The sequence below is a fragment of the Drosophila biarmipes genome, chromosome 2L (genome assembly GCF_025231255.1).
Source record: "Drosophila biarmipes strain raj3 chromosome 2L, RU_DBia_V1.1, whole genome shotgun sequence".
In the NCBI taxonomy this organism is placed as follows: Eukaryota; Metazoa; Arthropoda; class Insecta; order Diptera; family Drosophilidae; genus Drosophila; species Drosophila biarmipes.
Window position 1 is genome coordinate 17378211 of NC_066612.1, and position 18109 is coordinate 17396319.

The 18109-nt window shown below is 46.5% G+C and overlaps 2 protein-coding genes across 2 annotated transcripts; one reads left to right on the top strand and one right to left on the bottom strand.

Annotated features, from left to right (window-relative positions):
• The first annotated feature begins 11795 nt into the window (after nt 1-11795).
• On the top strand, nt 11796-15293 carry LOC108034065 (protein hairy). The gene is made up of 3 exons (XM_017108820.2): nt 11796-12170; nt 12899-13210; nt 13799-15293. The coding sequence occupies exons 1-3, from the start codon at nt 12122-12124 to the stop codon at nt 14965-14967; spliced, it is 1530 nt and encodes a 509-aa protein (XP_016964309.1). The 5' UTR covers nt 11796-12121; the 3' UTR covers nt 14968-15293.
• Nucleotides 15294-15375: 82 nt separating this feature from the next.
• Nucleotides 15376-18062, bottom strand: LOC108034064 (protein hook). Its single transcript, XM_017108818.3, has 6 exons — nt 17066-18062; nt 16406-16966; nt 16228-16346; nt 16062-16114; nt 15829-16005; nt 15376-15777 (listed from the first exon to the last, which is right to left on the bottom strand). The coding sequence occupies exons 1-6, from the start codon at nt 17954-17956 to the stop codon at nt 15539-15541; spliced, it is 2040 nt and encodes a 679-aa protein (XP_016964307.2). The 5' UTR covers nt 17957-18062; the 3' UTR covers nt 15376-15538.
• Nucleotides 18063-18109: the final 47 nt, after the last annotated feature.

Sequence of the window (18109 nt, forward strand, 5' to 3'; positions counted from 1 at the left end):
AGTGTCGACAAAAACAGCAACGGCAGCGGCAACAGGACGACTTTGGGCCCCAAGGAAAACAGCAGCTGCACTTGTTGGTGTGAGTAACGAGCGGTGCGGACGCGCCTTTTCCAGGGGAGGCGAGATGGCCATGGATGGGTATTTGGATGGGTGGATGGGTGGATGGGCGGCCAAGTGGGTGGGCGAGCCAGCACTAACGGAATAATTGCAGGCAACTCCAAACGGAAGCCAGACGAGCAGGCGGCTGCCTCTGAGTTGGCTGATTTCGCACATAGATACCCACTCCTAAGGCGAAACCCGAAGCCAAGCCCACACCCAAACTGGGAATGAAAACCCACTCAGACAGAGGTCGAGTCTGGGCTTACGCCTCATTGTTGTGGACGTGGGTGTTGACTGGGTGGTGGGTGGCTGGCCTTTGAGCGGTTTTTCCGGGATTCGGATCGGCATGTGGACTGGGGCGCTTCAGCAGCAGTTGCTCTTCATTTCCATGGCGCTGGGCAAGTGTCGTCTGGAGCGTGGATGTTAGCTTGCCCATTATGAAAGTAGATCTCGGTTCGATTAGTGAGCTAGATCTACCTTAGGTAGGTTTTTTTTACAATTCTACCCAAGGGTCCACAGAAATATATTCGAGTTATTTGTTTTCGAAGTATAAGATGTTATAGTAAATTTTAAGAAATAATAAAGATACTTTGTGAGACAAAAATATTTCGATGCCTCGATGCCTTAGAAAACTTCTGTCTAACCTTTTCATTATCTGGGCTTACGAAATAACTCTGCCCATTCTCCTCCGCCACACAAACAGTGTACAACAGCGATCGACAAACACATGTTGTTAAGGTTTTTGCGTTTATATCATGCACAAAAACATCATATCATATACATATCGCATCATATAAAATAATATAAATAATGATAACTAATATTATAAGTTATAAACTTTTAGCCGGCATTTAATCTGTACTTCCCCTATCATAGGGTATTGTAGAGAACCAAACTCATAGGACTCTAGCATTGTAGTAGTCTTTAGGCATTCCATGCCTATGCTGAGGATGGTTCTGCGTTCTGGTTGCCCCGAAGCCTCTGTTTCTGCTTTTGCTTTTGCCAGGACCGACGTAGTAGTATGGCTTTTTAGCCGCAATGCCCCTGCCGTGCGGCGATTGTGTGTGTGCGAACGCTATTGCCATGGTGCGGTGCTCCACGTCCGTCCATTCATCCGTTACGTGCCACCGTCTGCTGGTGGGGCACAATCCCTCTGATCCCCTTTGGCCCCGAAAGCCCGGTTACACGAGAAAACTTTGAAACTGGAGACATGATAACGGACGAGGGAATGGGCATGAGGACGGGGACGGGGACGCAGACAGACGGACGGACAGGGACATGGAAACGGACAAGGACCACGACTGAAATGCGGACAGTGGCGACTCGCTGGCCCAACGAGTGGCGGTGGCAATGTCTGATTGTCAGCTGGACTCGGTGAGGGGTTCGAGGTTTGGGGTTTGGGGCTTGGGATCCTGGGCTCTGAGTTCAGGGGGCATTTGCCACTTGCCAGCTATAGAAAATTGTCATAGGAATCATCATCGGCTTCGTTAGATGTGGATGTGGCCTCAGTGGTAATTGTGGGACATTTTGTTGCCAAAGTGGTGGAGCAGTCTGGCGGAAATGATGGTGGGTTCTCAGTCTGTGTGTGCCTGTGTGTTCGGGGGACTCTGATTGCCGCCACCACCTCAGCAGAGATAAACGTAGAAAGCACCCAGCGTCGCCTAAGCATTGGGTGGTAATCCAGCGGGTCCGTGCGTAACTTTTCATGCCCGGGGCTGGGAGAAATACCCCATACACAAGCCCATCCCAACCACCCCATCCTGTGTCACAGGTGCCGCGACTCCAAGGCTGAAGGTGAAACTGTAGAGAGTACGAAAAGGGCAGGGAGTGGAATAAATCGGGGTTGGGGACGAAAGAAAGGCATGACTATGCCGGTTGGATGCCGGGTAGCCATAATGGCTAAAGAATTACACACTCACACTAAATTGGCTGCGGCAGGAAACGCAGTCGTTGCTTCATTAAGATAAATATTTCACTTTGAGGCCCCAGATATGGAGCTGCCGGGGGGGATTTTGGGAGGTTTTCGGTTGCGAATCCATGGGCTAAACAGGGACTGATTGTAATCATTGATTGGTTGTCCATATCAACAGCGAAAGGAATGTGCAGCACGGCTTTTTGAGCATTTTGTAACACATATTATTGTGTACCAATCAGACTGTAGAAGATCTTATAAGCGGCCTCCTATGTACACTTTTAATGAAAAAGGATACGTCTTCCCTGTAGATTTTCAAAATGAAATAGTACACTTTCTCTAAGTTAGGGAAAATAGAAGTAACTTGGTTACCCATCCAGCCACCAGACATGTGTTCCATAATTAGATTCATAATAAATATATAATGATATATAGGGGTATATCTATACTACATTGAATCAAGGCCTGTGTTGTCCTTTTTCAGAGGACTTCGGCTCCCTTTGTCCCACTGTGCCAGGATTTTTGTTGTGTTTGTATGCGCATGTATTTAAGTGGCGTCGGCGACAGACAGCTGAATGTACACTTAGCTCGCCTCCTCTGAGTGGGAGTGGGTGTGCTAGGATGTGGGTGGCTGTGGCGGGCGAGGGCGTGGGTATTTGCCAACGTATTACTTGCTACGCTCCAACATCTAGCTCCGGGGGTAATGACAGGACTCAGTGAGGCAGAGGAGCAGCAGCAGGAGCTTAACTTCCTAACACGCCACCAATTAATGGCCAGGGGGAGCCGGGCGAGCTGCAGGAGCTGGGGGAACCGGCACGAATGTTTGCGGATTTGTGTTTGAACTCGAAGTCAACAACTTAAAGACGCCGCCACGCCCTCCAGGAGGCGGGGGAGAAGGAGTACAAATTGGGGGAGACAACGTTTCCAACGTCTCAGCAATTATTTCGCAATTACCACTGGATGGCGGCACCCCGTCGCTTCTATGATGGAATCATTCTTGTGGCGAAGCGGGCCGGTTCTTGTGAAATGAAAAATGTAAATGCAAAAGTGGCAAATCAATATGGAAACGCGATGAAGGTGAAGAGAGAGGTGCCAAAAGCGAAACCATAAAATATTTCTGACGGTCGTCGGTCGAACCTTTTTCTTTTTGGGTAGCCGGTTGTTGCTTTTCCTTTTCTTTTCTATCTTTTCCTTTTTTTTGGTACCGTTCTATACAAATGCCCACACAACGGGACACACTTTCGCATTTACATGGGTGTTTATTCCCACACGAGTATGTGTGTATACACGTATATATAATCCAGACTCATACAGCCAGACAGCGCCCCGAAAAGCAGACCGCAAACAGCCTTGATGACTGACTATTGGCTCTGGCGCCCAGGCTCGAGCCCGAGTTCGAATCCCACAGCTGCGAGTTCCCTCCACGCGATGCACTGCAAGAATCATTGCCCAATTTTAAGTAAAAGTAAAAAAAGATAATTATTAGGACAAGAACAAAACTAAGAGAAAGCTATTTGAAATGGAAATTTATCATCATTTTGGGATATTATAAATATAAAATACGAAAACCCAGTAATTAAATTTTCAAAAGTAATCCGGCTCGAAGGACCTTATAACAAGAATCATTCTCGTAATAGTTATACGATTAGTTTGGGACTGCGTGGTTAGAAAATAGGACAAAACCAATGATTGTCATCCGGTTCGACGGACCATAAAAGTTAAAAAAGGCTGAAAAAAGAAAGAAAGATTTTAATTATTCCCTTACTGGTTTTACAATAAAATTAGGAAATGGTGGATAGAAAATATAATGACATATTTTCAACTGGTAACCGGCTTGAAGGACCATTCAAACATCCCATTTCTGGTGAAAACTGCTACGTCTTCGATCTTCGAGAAGTTAAAAAAGACTTAAAGAAACAAGATTTTAATGATTCTCTTACTGGCTTTACCATAAAATTAGAACATGGTGGATAGAAAATATAATGACATATTTTCAACTGGTAACCGGCTTGAAGGACCATTCAAACATCCCGTATCTGGTAACAATTGCTACGTCTTCGATCTTCGAGAAGTTAAAAAAGACTTAAAGAAACTGGTTACTGGTTTTACAATAAAATTAGAAAATGGTGGATAGAAAATATAATGTCATATTTTCAACTGGTAACCGGCTTGAAGGACCATTCAAACATCCCGTATCTGGTAACAATTGCTACGTCTTCGATCTTCGAGAAGTTAAAAAAGACTTAAAGAAACAAGATTTTAATGATTCCCTTACTGGCTTTACCATAAAATTAGAACATGGTGGATAGAAAATATAATGACATATTTTCAACAGGTAACCGGCTTGAAGGACCATTCAAACATCCCATTTCTGGTAAAAACTGCTACGTCTTCGGTCTCCGAGAACTTAAACCTTTTTTCGCAGTGTGGTTTTTGTGCGTCAAAGTCGGTCTGCTGCGTGGCAGGTCACGCTTGTTTGCCGGCAGTCGGCGGGTCTTGTGGGTGGCTGGGTGTCGGGTGATGGGTGATGCCAGGCGGCTGACGATGGGGCGTGGTGGGTCAGGAAGTGGGCCCGAGGTCGGGGGTGTCAGACAACGACTTTAGACGGCGGCGGGTCCAAGCTCAGACCCACTGGCTGTCCTTGTTGTTGTTGCTGGCGCTGCTGCTCGTTTATATTCGCTCATTCGTTTTCTCGCCCTCCCCAATTTTCCTTTTCCTTTTTTTTCTGCTTTTGACGCCGCCAGCGCGCGTGCTTTTTGCGTCAAATTTAATGCGGCAAAAGTTGTGTGCGAAATGCGGTGTGCTGTGGGTGCGGATTGTCGATGGTGGGCTGCAAACGGGGTCGGTGGGCGAGGGCTCGTGGGTCATCCGGTAGGTGGGCTTGGGCTTGACATGTGGCAGCCGGAGGCAGCAAAGGAAAGGCAAAAGCAGAAGCAAGTCATTGACGCGCAAAAGGGCGCCGCCGAACCAACACAAACACTCGGAAAACTCGGCGGCATTTAAAACCCACACGCCCTCACACTCGCAATTACTCATACAGTGGTGCAGCTGAGCAGCTAGAGAGCTCTGTGGTATTATCAGTCCATTCAATCAGCCAGTAACTAAATTTAATTTAACGATCAAGGGGGAGCACAGTTTAGACTTGATAAATCTGGGTTACATAGGAAGAGTCTCCAAAATAACTCAATGATTATGTATAATTTTATATTTGTTTATTTTCATTGGATATGCTGATATAGTTAAGGGTAATAGTGATACTTACTTCTTACTTTGCCTAAGGATTATTTATAATTTCTCTCTTTCTTATAAGAAAGGTCTGGCAATTTAGGGCAGTTTGATAGGTGGTGCAATTAATGACAACTCTCCTAAGTTGTGTTTAGGAAAAAAGACCAGTGTGCCACGGACCAAACTTTTGGCACTTGCCGTCAAAGTTGCTGAAATAAAAAATGGTTGGCAACCTTTTTTAAAGTTTAATTTAGCAGCCTTTGTGTTTGGATGGGGGCTGTGCTTTGTGATTGGTTTAATTTTGTTGCCCCAAACTTGTGCACAGTGAGTTTGTTGGTGTGATTAGGGATTAAGTCGACAAAATTGGTCGCACTTCTCCTATTTTGTTGCGGACCTTTCGCATGCAACGCTTGCTCGCCAAGTTGCAGGAATTTTGTTTAAAGAACGGCAGGAAAGCACAAAAAAGTGCTGCCTACATTCGAGGGTCGAACCAGCAGCGCGCCCATTGTTGCCGTCGACAAGTAGAACTCGAGCACACACGACTCACTGGAAATGCCCGCCAAGTGGCGTACGAAGATTTGGAAATCCCCCTGTAATCACCATATCAATCGTTTAACAGGAACAAATTTAAATGATTTCAGTGAAATAATAAGGGATCTAGCTTATTTATTAATATAGAATATATATAAGGTCATAACACCATTTACATTCGAAAAACGCTTTAAACCAGAGTAGTCGCTTAAAGGTAACCACATTCTTAAAAAGCAAAATTAAAAATCCTTTTTTGTATTAAAAAAATGTGTATTAATTAGTTTTAATAGTTTTAAAGTAAACAAAATATGCGAGGAAATTTCAGCTTTCGAGACCCCTTTTTAAAGTACAGCGCACACCACTGCTATTGGCAATCCCAAAAATGCCCAAAACGAACAAGCGACACGCGTCCTGGCCATGGCCTGTGTCCCTTACCCCCAATCCTTCGTCCCCATCCCCCGGCATGGAAAATGTCGACGACAGACGTCGCTGCCAAGCCAACATTAGCATTGAAGTGCAAACGATGCCCGCCCACATAGACACACCCCGCACCCACTCACACCCACTGGGACATCGGGGATTGGAAGGCAGCCAAGCGCCAGGCTGCCAGGCTGCCAGGATACCCGGCTGTCGAGCTTCCATGCCAAACCAAGCCATGCCAAGCCATGACACACCGTACCACACCAGCCAGACCATGCCATCCAGTGCCGCAGTTGGAGCACTCACGCAAATTTCAATTTTTTTCACACCACTGCGCTCTGCTCTGTTTGCTCCCCTCGCCAGGCGTTTCGCTCGTCCTCTGCCATATTGCGGCCATGGCCTCAGCCGACAAGGTTTTCAGAAATAAATTACTCCTGCCTAAGAAATACTACATACTGTTACTTGCTTTTTTCTATACATCAATCTTGAAATATACTTAAAAGTTAGCAAATATTAGATATTCATTTTTTAAAAACCTCAAAGTTATATAAACAAAATTTCAAAAATCCTATAATAACAGGCACATGCAGTTTGGAAACCCCATCATTACAGAAAAGGAAAGTCCCTTTACTACCTTACATATCTCTTTCAATAATGTTACAATTATATTAAGCCTTTGTATTGATATTACTTATCGGTAGATCCTCGAATCTGATTTAGGTTTATTTAGAACCTTAAGATGCTTTTCGAGTTCAGCTTGGGATATTGCCATCGGCAGTTTTGTCGGTTGTTTCGGGCCGTCAGGCTTTCGGTCTTCGAAGCACGCGCCAGCACACACACACACCCACCCAGACACTCGCACTCGAGCACACACACAGGCGCAGACTAATACAGGCGGAGTGGAGCTCCGGCGTACGTATTGTACGTGCTCTTACACCGCACAGTGTGGCGCACTTCCTTTTGATTTAGTCATTTTTCTCTCTTTAGCCGACACAGCGGCAGGAGCAGGTCGTGTCATGGCCCTCTGCCACGCTGCCACGCTGCCCGCCTCCTGCTCCTCGGCCTCCCTCCTCTCCTTCCTCCGCGCCACTTGACAAACTGCCTTGCACACCCACTGAACAGCCAAACCACCGCGTCCCTTTCGTCCTTGCTGTCCTGTCCTGTGCTGCTTCCGTTGCCATTGCGGCATGGAGCGCACTTCCGAAGCTTTTCCTGTGGGGCCTTCCCTTCTGTGCGCCAGGGCGATTGTCTGTGTGCGAGTCCTTTTGCTCCTTTTCCCCCGCAGTTTGATTTTCAGCTCTGTTTTGCCACCAATACCTTTTCGCATTGTTATTGTTGTTCTTGTTGCCGGGACCGAGCCCGAGATCCGTCTCCAACCTGCTCCTGCTCCCGCTCCTGCTCGTGCTCCTCCTCCTCTACCGGTCTCCGGTTGCCACTGCTGTCTGCGCTTAACTTGCCTTTCATACCTTTGACTCCAGCTACCAGTCGGAGGCAATACACAGGGGCAAAAGGTAGCTCACAAGCATAAATACAATTAGGTAAAAATTTGCGAATCAAAAGGATGTTACATTGTGCTCCAAAAACTCTATAAAAGAATTTTATACCTTAGCTTAAATAAAAGCTTGGGCCGATTACATACCATCACATTTTTTTTATCAGGCTATATGGATAAGATATAATTTGATAAGTGTACTACAATTAATTTAAGAATGACATATTTTGGATCAACAAACTTTATTGATGTTGATCATAAAATAACTCTTTATATGAACAAGTTCACAATTTTCGTTCTTTAAAAATCATATTTTAATTTGTTTCTGTAGGTTTGTTGCGTTCTTAAAAACTATCATTTAAATATATTTAAATTACTTTACACCTAATGCTATCATGAAACCTAAGCATTGGCTAGTTTGTTCTTGATCCTTAAATCATTATAATGTTATAAAAATTGTATATTTTAAGATTATATACAGTCGGAGGTATAAGACATTACACTGTTGCATTGTAACACATAACGTAGGCCGTTACTAAAACATCTCCATGTTGCATGCCTTGTTTATTGTTCTGTTAATATAGATTTTGTAGGGTGGTTTTGGTTCAGTGTGGCCTCTCATCGCGGGTAGGGTATTTCCCACAGCCAGCGAGCCGTGGCCGAAGGTTGCATGTGGCCTGCTGCCGGCTGTTACACTGCCACTTCTCCCGCACGTCTGGGTGGGTGGTGGCTGGAGTTATCCTGGGCTGGCTCAGGGGATGTGGCAGTGGCAGTGGGGCCCGTCAAGTCGACCAGAAACATCGGCAGCTAGGGGGTTCGGCAGAACAGAAGGCGGAATGGATGGGCATGAATGGAAGGGGGGGCTGGGAGCGGAGTGGTGTGGAAAGCCGGAGAGCCAAAGCCGTACAACTGGAGCCCAGGAGCAGGGTCGTGGCAGGGCTTTTAGCGATGACGATGATGACGCTGGTGGCGGACTGCCTGGTCTCGGTGTGGCTATAAACGATTTATGTGTGTGCCAGCACCACATGACTGTCCCAGACCCACCCGCCACACGACCCACCATGCCGCCACAGCCCCCAATCTCCACCAGCGAGGGCAGCATTCAAGTCATCGTTCAGTTCGGTTCAGTTCAGTAATTTGGCTGGCGGCAGCGGCAGCTGGCAACATGCGCCAAGTGGATTGGGTAGCGAGTTCTCATCCTGTATCCTCGGCATTATCCCCCTGCCCGATCCGTGGTGCGTAGTTTGGAGGGCTCTTTGTACCCCGGCCATGTTTGTGCGCTCAACTCTGATTGCACCTGGCCAAGCCGCATAAAAAACCCAACACGATGAGTGCCAACGACCCAGGAGACCCACACTTGGAGTCTCTCTGTGCGGGGCTTTTCCTCAGCTTTAAGCTGCGGCTGCTAATTGCTCATTATGCTCCCCAGTTTTCGCCGCCCTTCAAATTGTCGTTTAAAATTTTATAGAAATTTTGGTTGGTTTTGCCAAGGGGAGAACTTCTGCTCCGGTGTTGAAAATTGAAATTCTCCGTAGCCATACGGCTTCTCATTTCCCGGAATCAGTTTAATTAAACCACCGAAGGGGAATAGGGTTATTTTTGATAACTTGTCAATGTGGGAGGACCAATATAAATGCTAAAAGCTTTGTAACAAAATTTGAATGTGTGAATCCATGCAACTAAATATTAACCTAATCAAACATTAGTTTAGCAACAAATCGAGTCAGATGGTCAAGAACCAAGCAAGTTTTGTATTGTCTGTAATAAAGATAACAACCTACAGATATTAAGCGAAAACATATTTTAAACTTAGTTTTAGTAAAAAGGCCTCTCATGAGCATAATTACTAAAGCAAGCACTAACCATACTTACAATAATGATTTAAAACCAAATAAACAAAAGGCTTTCAAGGTAAACACATAGATATTTTCGCCTAAATGTCCAACACCAAATGGTTCCAATTTATAGTTTCGTACCCCAACTTTTAAAATCACATTCTTTGAAATAGCTCCTGATATATGAAAAACTGCAATGTGGTGCAAGCATGTGAGTGCCTCTCATAGTCAGTTGAAAAAAAGAGCTAGGCTAAGCTCCGATTATCCTGCCAGCCTTGTGACGCATTATGTTACGTACAAATTCGATTGGTTTTAGATGTTCGCGGAGTCGGAGTCCCTGTCCCGTGAATACGACACACGTCAGGGCGATGGGGATGACTGCGAGGATGAGGGGCACTGCAGCAAGGTGGCATTTCCATATTGTATAGAATAGCTGGCAGTTTGGGGCACTTGTTGTTGGCTGTTTGGACTGTTTGAATCGACGGGGAATGCGTTGCGCACCTTGTTAAGCCCCGGCTGATGTGGATGTGGATGTGGCTGGCGCTGGCTGGGTGCCCACATCCCTGGCAATTTGTAGCCATCAACTTTGTTGCCACGGCAGTGCGCCCCCAAAACTCGCACCAGCAAGCGTATTTATCTAATAGTCCTTTCTACTGCCGCTGTCACAGTTGTCTTCGTCTGGTTCCTGCCACTGCTCCTGTTTTGCTCCTGCCACTGCCCCAGCTCCTGCCCCCGGCGCACCCCTCCTCCGCCGGCTTCCGCTGGCCTGGCTTATTATTTGCCACGACTGCTGCGCCGCAGAAGTTTCGCCTCGTTGGTGTTATGATTTCGATGCGGGCAGCCGAATGGCAAAGTCAGCGACAGCAAACACCCACACACCCGCTCATCCGTCCACCGCACCGCCATGCCCAAGCCACCTCCCACATCCCCACTGACCCCGCACGACCCACGGTTCGTCGGTCGGAGAAGCAGGATTCTGCTCCGTCGCCCGCAGGCCACAACTCCGGCTAACCCGCCTGCTGACGCCGTTGACGCAGCCAACCCAGCGAACACAATGCGTAGGAGTTTTTTAATCAACACGTGAACGATATTAAGGTTGCATTTTTATTTATATTAAAATAGTTGAATATATAAATTTTTTTATAAATTTTAACTGTTTTTCATCAAACAGAATAAATTGAGTTTTCACAAAAAATAAAAACTGAATTAGAAATCCAATAATTATAGAATTTTACAAAGAAAATCAGAAATAAAATAAAATATCGTTTCACCATTTTTACCGCGAAATGATTTCAATTTGATATGGAGAAATGCTATTTCTCAATTTTCTCTCTTTAAAATTCCCCAAAATAGAAAGTAAAAAATTAGCATAGTTAAGAGAGAGGTAGCAATGCATTTAAATTCTTTTGTTAGAAATTACAATAAAGACTTAATTTTCAAACGATTTTGTCTTAACTGCTTCATATTTGTTTTGAAATGTTGTACCACTTTTTGATCACATCTTAAGTAAAGATAATATCTTCTGGTTTAGTCCTCAGTGCTGCATAATACTGAACAGTAGAGCTGCAGCTAGAGCCTAAACGCTGCCCTCAAAAGTATGCTCCGCTATCGCTGCCCAAATAACACTCATCCGCCCTGTCTGCTGGGTAATTTCCTATTTGCGCCTAAGCGAATTGATTTGTATGCCTGTGTGTGGGTTCCTGTGTCTATGACTGAGTGCGGCTGTGTGTGTGTGTGTGTGTGTGTGAAAGCCAGACATGGTCACGCCGTCCGTCCAAGTGGCGGCACGTCGATCCGGCTTGTCGCTTGGGCTGCCTGACATTTGCCGCAGCCAGCGCGCCACCAATGCCTCCACCTACCCGCCCAACCACCAACCACCCACCACCCACCGCCCACTGGCAACATGCCTCCGCTGCGTCGTTAAGCTCTTCGCCAAATGTGTGTGTGTGCGGAGGTCGGTGGGGCAACCATTACCACAACCACCATTAACGTGGCAGTCAGCCAGGCGTTGCTGTTGCTGTTGCTGCCACATCCACATCCACATCCACGGGCTTTGTTGCTGCTGCCGCTCGTGCTGATTGCTGTTGCTGTTGCTGCTGTTGTTGTTGCTTTTATTGTCGGTTGACTCCAATCTGCTTTGGTTGCTGCGCCACACGACGACGACGACGGCTGCCTGGCTCGTGCCACTGCCAGCAGCAACATCAGCAGCAGCAACAGCAACACCAGCAGCAGCAACGGCAGCAACATGAGCTAACCAAGCATTTCAGTCGGGAAATTTTGCACAAACCAAGCGCACGCGGCAGCGGAAAATCGGAAAAGCCAGTAGCCAGCCAGTCAGACAGCCGACAAGCGACGAAGTGAAAAGTCGCAATTGTTTTTGGTCCTCGCCTTCAGTTGGCCGTGTATCCTCGAGCACTGCGGACGTGTGTCTTGTCGGATTTATGTTGGAACTTGAGTTTTGGTCAACCAACCAAAAGACGTGATTGTTGGCGCGTACTCTAGAGCCAAGCATTCCGAAATTATTAAAATTAAAACAATAATTACGGCACACCAATTACTTCTAACTAACGGGCAACGATTTCTCTTGGATTTCGTAAAAATGAGAAAATGACAGCAAAACGTGATAAGGATTACTCGAAAAATAAATCAGCACCTGGTAAATTACAATGTTCCATCCACTTGAGAGATAAGTTCAACGCTAAGACAACTTAAAAGTTTGAACTTTAAAGATAAAATTGATAACTATGTTTTCCTATTGATATATAAACTTTCGAAGAGCATTAAAAATAGTTAATCGTTAATAATTAAAAAACAAATTTTGCAGTATATACTCTGTCAGTGATTGAAAAATATATGATAAACCAGCAATCAGTGATTTATTATAATATATGTGCCTATTAAACAAAGTGGAAATCGGTGTTTTCACAAAAAACAAGGACACCTGTGGCCAACATGTGCAAAATTTCATTATTAAACAGTGTTTAAATAATACATAATTTTGGTTTCCTACAATATTAAACAGTCTTCAAATATAAAACCTTTTTGGCTTACCTAATTTTAAAGTTGAATTTAAAATGTTATAATTATTTCATCAGCAACCAACAGAAATGTGACGTGATGTTATTTTTCTACAGGCATAAAGCATTTTCAAATGTTTATCAAGTCGCACTATGTACTCCTTAATTAACCAAATTAAATTACTTTATAATTTGACCAACGTTGGGCCACTCTGAGTCGAATTTAATGCCATGCAAAATAAAATATTATGTCCAAGAACTAAAGTGAAAACTTTTCTGCACTTTCTAAAATCTATGGCACCACTGCCTAAGGATAATCACTCGGATTAAAGTTAATAATTGAATTTATCTTTGGTACTCCGTCCAGGCATCGGATTCACCGCCGCCGGCTCGACCAATGGCAGCGGCATAAAGTCCATCGGGCTGGTCAGCTCCACGCAGAATGTGACCTCATCGCAGGACATCAGCAAGCGGACAAACAAACCACTCATGGAGAAGCGGCGGCGGGCGCGCATCAACCAGAGCCTGGCCATCCTGAAGGCCCTCATCCTCGAGTCCACCAAGAGCCAGAATGCCAAGAACGGCGAGGGCCAGGCGAAGCACACCAAGCTGGAGAAGGCGGACATCCTGGAACTGACCGTCCGTCACTTCCAGCGGCATCGCAATCTCGACGATCCTAGTGAGTATATCCTGGATTAAAGCGCATCCTTCTTATATGAAAGTTATCCTTATCCTTTAAAGTATTTTTATTTTAATTGGGAGTAAATTTTAAAATTAAAGAACAGAGCATAAGTCTTTAAAGGTCGGTACATCAAATTGAATTAGAAAACAAATCAAACCCGAAAAAGATTAATATTATAACCAGTAAGGTGGTCAAACGGCAATAAACTCCTATAAACAAAACACTCAGATAACATACCGGGCGCATTGTGTTTGATTGTAAAAAAGATGCGAAATGGGCTCGTTTTTTAATTTCAAGGACTTTTAACCCTAAATCAGCATCCCTTTGTTAAGGTGTTTACTTTTAGTTATATAGTTCAAATATATTTCATTTTATTTTAAGGCAAAAAAGGGTTTTTACAAAAACAATCATGCATATTATTCCTTTAAAATAGGTGGTGAAAATTATTGGTAAAAAAATCGCTTAAGGAATCAATAGCATTAGAATATCTAAATTTCGTTATAAAACTATAATAACGAATACAAATTCAAAGACTTTCTCAAATTAAACTTGTTTAGTAACACTTCCAACTTTTCATTCTTTCAGCGGTTAACAAATACCGGGCGGGTTACACGGACTGTGCCCGAGAGGTGGCTCGTTACCTGGCCACCCCGGAACCACCGCCGCTGGGCACCATGCCCACTTTGGCGGAGCCCGGCTCTAAGGCGCGACTCCTGCGGCACCTGGACCAGTGCATCGCCGAGATCGACGTGGAGATCTGTCCCCACTCGACGGCCACCTTTGCGGAGAGTCCCAGCAGCAGCAGCTGCTTTGACCTGAACCACGCGAAGAAGTCGCAGCCGGAGGAGCATTCGCTGGACTACAGCAGTCAGGACTCGAATCCCCTGGACTACAGTAAAGGCTTGAAGATGGTGGCAATGGAGCAGAGGACCCAGCCTGCCACGCCGGCGCCGCAGGATGAAAACAACAATCGTGGACTCCAGGCGCAGGCGCAGACTCCGATTCCGATTCAGGTGCAGGGGCAGCCACAAAGTCAGGCCTCGCCACAGGGTGCAGCCGCTCCCAGCGAGCTGAGCTACGAGGAGGATCGCAACAAGGTGTGCGCCAATGTCCTGGAGCAGTACAAGCAGCAGCTGAAGGCGCACGTGCAGCAGCAACCCGACTCCGCCAACGGTGTCCTGGTCCTGCCGCCGCACTACGTCCAACTGGCGGCGGCCCTTGGCCTGAGTGCCCAGCCCCTGGTGGATCCGATAGCCACTCGAACGGATTTCGAGCGGTTGATTGAGTTGCAGAGGGTTCAGCCACATTTAGCCGGCAAGCTGAGTCCCAGCTTCCCCGGAGGCTTGGAGGCAGCCCATGTGGCTGCGGCAGCGGCTGCAGCCTATGCCAACAGCATGGCGGCGGCCGCTTCAGCCGGTGTCAGCGCATCCGCCATGGCCACTTCCAGTGCGGGAACGCCATCGGTTCACCAGGAACGTCCTGCCTCGGTGGCGGCCTCTGTCAGTTCCGGCGTCTCTGTGTCGGAACACAAGTCCATGCCCGCCACGCAGCAATCCTCGCCCAGATCCGAGAGTGGCATCGGTTCGAATGAGAACGAGGCTCCAGTGGCCAGTCCGCGTCCGCAGACGAGCAACGCAGCTCGTCAGGCCTTAAGACAACGGCAGGAGGAAGAGTACCACTACATGGCCCAGGCGGCGGCGGCTGCTGCGGCTGCAGCTGGTGGACAGGATGAGAGCATGTGGCGACCCTGGTGAAGCGGTGGGTCAGAGATCCTATGTACCAAGTATGTAGACTGCACCAGTTAGTTGAGCGAGTTCCAGCCGGTAGCCGGCGGCTCGCAGCCCCAACTGATCGCCAAGCAAAGGAGGATACCTACTGTTATTACCGCTCGTCTGTGTAGCTCCCGCTCCTTTTCGAATTGCATTTCCTACCTGTGCCAATAACCATAAGACTCTCTACAAGATGGGTTCCAGAGCCACGTGGAGCGACCCCTTCATTTATGTGTGCATTTGTTTTCGCCCTGAATTCTGCGTTATATGTATTTAATTCAATACTAAAAGCTAAAATATTTACAAAACAATTCGACGGTTTTTCTAAAGGTGGGTTGGTTTTGGGACATATCTTAAAGTTATGGTCGCACTAGACATAGTGAAAAGCAGTGATTAGGATTTACCTTTGATTATTTTGAGTTATTTTATTTAGGTATATCCTATAAATACGATATAGATCCTTACGGAGGTCCAATAAATACTTGTATTATATATAATATTTATATAATTTTCAAACACGAAAAGATACTTAGGCTACTCATCAGGTTCACGCTTTCTACTTTGATTTCATTGCACTTAGGGATTTGCGAGGCGCCGACTGCCTCTGTCGGGCAAGGAAGGTTTGGCCCGAGCCCATTAAGATGGCCAGCTTTGAGTCGATTGCATCGCGTTGGGCATTCACACCCAGCCTGTAAAAGGCGGAGGTCATCAGCTGCTCCTCCATCACACTCATCTTAGGCTTGGGTTCCTCCTCGACAAGATCAGCAGTCTTTTCCAGGACACTAGCATCTAGAGCTAGGTATAAACGATTAGTTCTTTGTTTACGTAGTATGTTGAATAACTTACCACTGGCAATTCGCGGATCTATGCTCTTGATCACCTCTTTGGCCTTCTCCACGCATTTTCTGTATTTGGCGCCATACACCAGAATTTCCTGCTCTCGTGCTGATAAATTAGTTTCCAGCTGAGTCACCTTACATTGCAGAGATGTGCTTTGGGTCACTGCTTCCTCCAGTTGAAGTGCTATGTAAATCGTAAAAATATAAGACAGTTCTTTCAAGAAATAAATAATAGCTTACTCTTTTGCTCATTTAGCTCCATCAGCTGTTTGATTTGCTTGCCAAACTCGCTCCTGTGATAAAAGAAAGGTTTTTAAAAAAAGATTAAAAAAATATAGTAAGTCCAGAATGTAATGGCCATCGAATTGAGTCTAACTAAAAACTACTAAAAAGTGTTTAAATTTACTCTTTCAAAATGGGATCATCGCTTTGGGAGGCGTGAGACAAGGAAAGAATGCGTTCGTTGGCTGTCTTTAGCTGCTCACGCAAATTTTCGCAGCGTTTGTTGGCATCGTCCAGAAGTTGCTACAACGAAATGCAAATGAGTATAACGTTACCAACTAATTCTATTTGCCATGACTCACCGCCAAAGCTGTCTGACCACCCTGCCCCTCGCGCAGAGCTTTGTTTTCCGCCTCGAGACGCTGTAGTTTTTCCACCGTGGCCGACGGCTGCAGTTCCCGGGAAACTGTGGTACCGGTCAGGGCCGAGTTAGAGGACAGTTGTCCGCACTTTAGTTCGTCCACGGTCTCGCGAAGATTATCACGCTCCTTAAGCAGGCTGTCCTTGGCCCGCTGCAGGGCTAGGTTCTTGCCCTCCAAATTCTTGTTGTCAAACTCGAGCTTAACGTTCTTGCTGCTTTCGGCGTCTAGCTTGGCATGCAGGTCTTGAATCTCTTTCTTAAACAATTCCACCTGACCTTTGGTATTGGCATATCGTTTGGCATCCTCCTCAAACTGGGCATTTTGTTGAACATAGTCTGCGCTCCGCTCCTCCAGGATCTTGACCTGCTTTTTCAGGTCGTTATAGTCTTCGAGCTTCTTCTTGTACGTATCCAGCTGGGCCTCACAAATCTTCAGTTTGTCATTGGATTCCCGGAGAACATCGACCTCGTCCTTGAGGGTCGTAACCTCCGCAGAGCTTTTCTATTGGTAAAAAAAAAGATATTTACATTTTTACAATTTGTACAATATTGCATCTTTATGAAAACTTATGGTGCTTTGTAGAATTTTTAAAAACCGTACCATCAATTCCTCAATACGCATTTGCATGTGGAGAAGATCTGTGTCCTGTTGTTGGGCCTTGAGTTTAAGGTCTTCGCGGGCTCCTTCGGACTGCAGCAGCTCCTCTTTTAGCAGGTCCAGCTGGCGGCGCAGCTCGTTATAGCGCACAGATCCTGATTGGACTGGTCCCAGAGAGACTCCATCATCCCCAATCACAGTGGAGTGTTGCTCCAGGCGGGCAAACTCCTGCTGCAGCTTTTGCAACTCCTGCTGAAGGTTCGTTTTCTCGTCCATCAACAGCAGCATTTTCTTCTCGGTTTCGAAGCATTTCTGGGCCATGGCGTCGCGCTCCTCCTGCACGGCCTTGGAGTCCAGAATTCCGCTGAGGGAGCTGCGCGACAGGGAGCTGACCACACCGCCCTCCGGCGAGGAGGCTTGCCTTGTGGTCTCCAGCTCCTGAAGAGCGCGCATGATGTTCGCCTGCAGCTCCTCCTCAAGACCCATGATCTCCGTGATGTAGGACTGCTTCTTGGAACAGTTGACGGCGCACCCGAGAACCAGCTGCAGCAGGCGCTCCAGCTCGCCCAAGTCGCATTTCTCGGCAATCCTCTGCAGGTCCGGCTTTGAGAAGTCACTGAGAGACAGGTTGAGCACCTCGCTGTAGTAGTCATACACCGACTGCGTCACCTTTTTCAGGTTGCTCATCCGCAGACGCCAGTTGCTGCCCACGGCACTGGCCTTGATCTTAGACAACCAGGCGTCGGTGAAGGACTCGGGGGCGAATTGATTCAGGGCCTGGGCCAGAGCAACACCGTCGGCCAGGGATTCCGCATCTCCGTGCGGGGCATTCAGATTGAGGGTCTTGAACCACTCCAACAGGCTGTAGTACATCTCGTTCTTGGGCGCGGACATGTTGCGTGTCGGAACGAAACGCTAAACGAAACAAAACAAACTAAAAATATGCACAATTTCACAAAAAAGAGAGCTCCCAGCTGTTGCACTGAAAACAAAACAGAAATCGAAGTGCAGCTATCGATAGGCGCTGAGATGCACTTGTCCTATCGA

Coding starts and splice junctions, on each gene's coding strand:
- LOC108034065 (XM_017108820.2), top strand. CDS start 12,122: ATGACAGCAAAACGTGATAAGGATTACTCGAAAAATAAATCAGCACCT. Junction 12,171..12,898: donor GAAAAATAAATCAGCACCTG/GTAAATTACAAT, acceptor TACTCCGTCCAG/GCATCGGATTCACCGCCGCC. Junction 13,211..13,798: donor TCGCAATCTCGACGATCCTA/GTGAGTATATCC, acceptor TCATTCTTTCAG/CGGTTAACAAATACCGGGCG.
- LOC108034064 (XM_017108818.3), bottom strand. CDS start 17,956: ATGTCCGCGCCCAAGAACGAGATGTACTACAGCCTGTTGGAGTGGTTC. Junction 16,006..16,061: donor GGAGCTAAATGAGCAAAAGA/GTAAGCTATTAT, acceptor CGATTTACATAG/CACTTCAACTGGAGGAAGCA. Junction 15,778..15,828: donor AGATCCGCGAATTGCCAGTG/GTAAGTTATTCA, acceptor GTTTATACCTAG/CTCTAGATGCTAGTGTCCTG.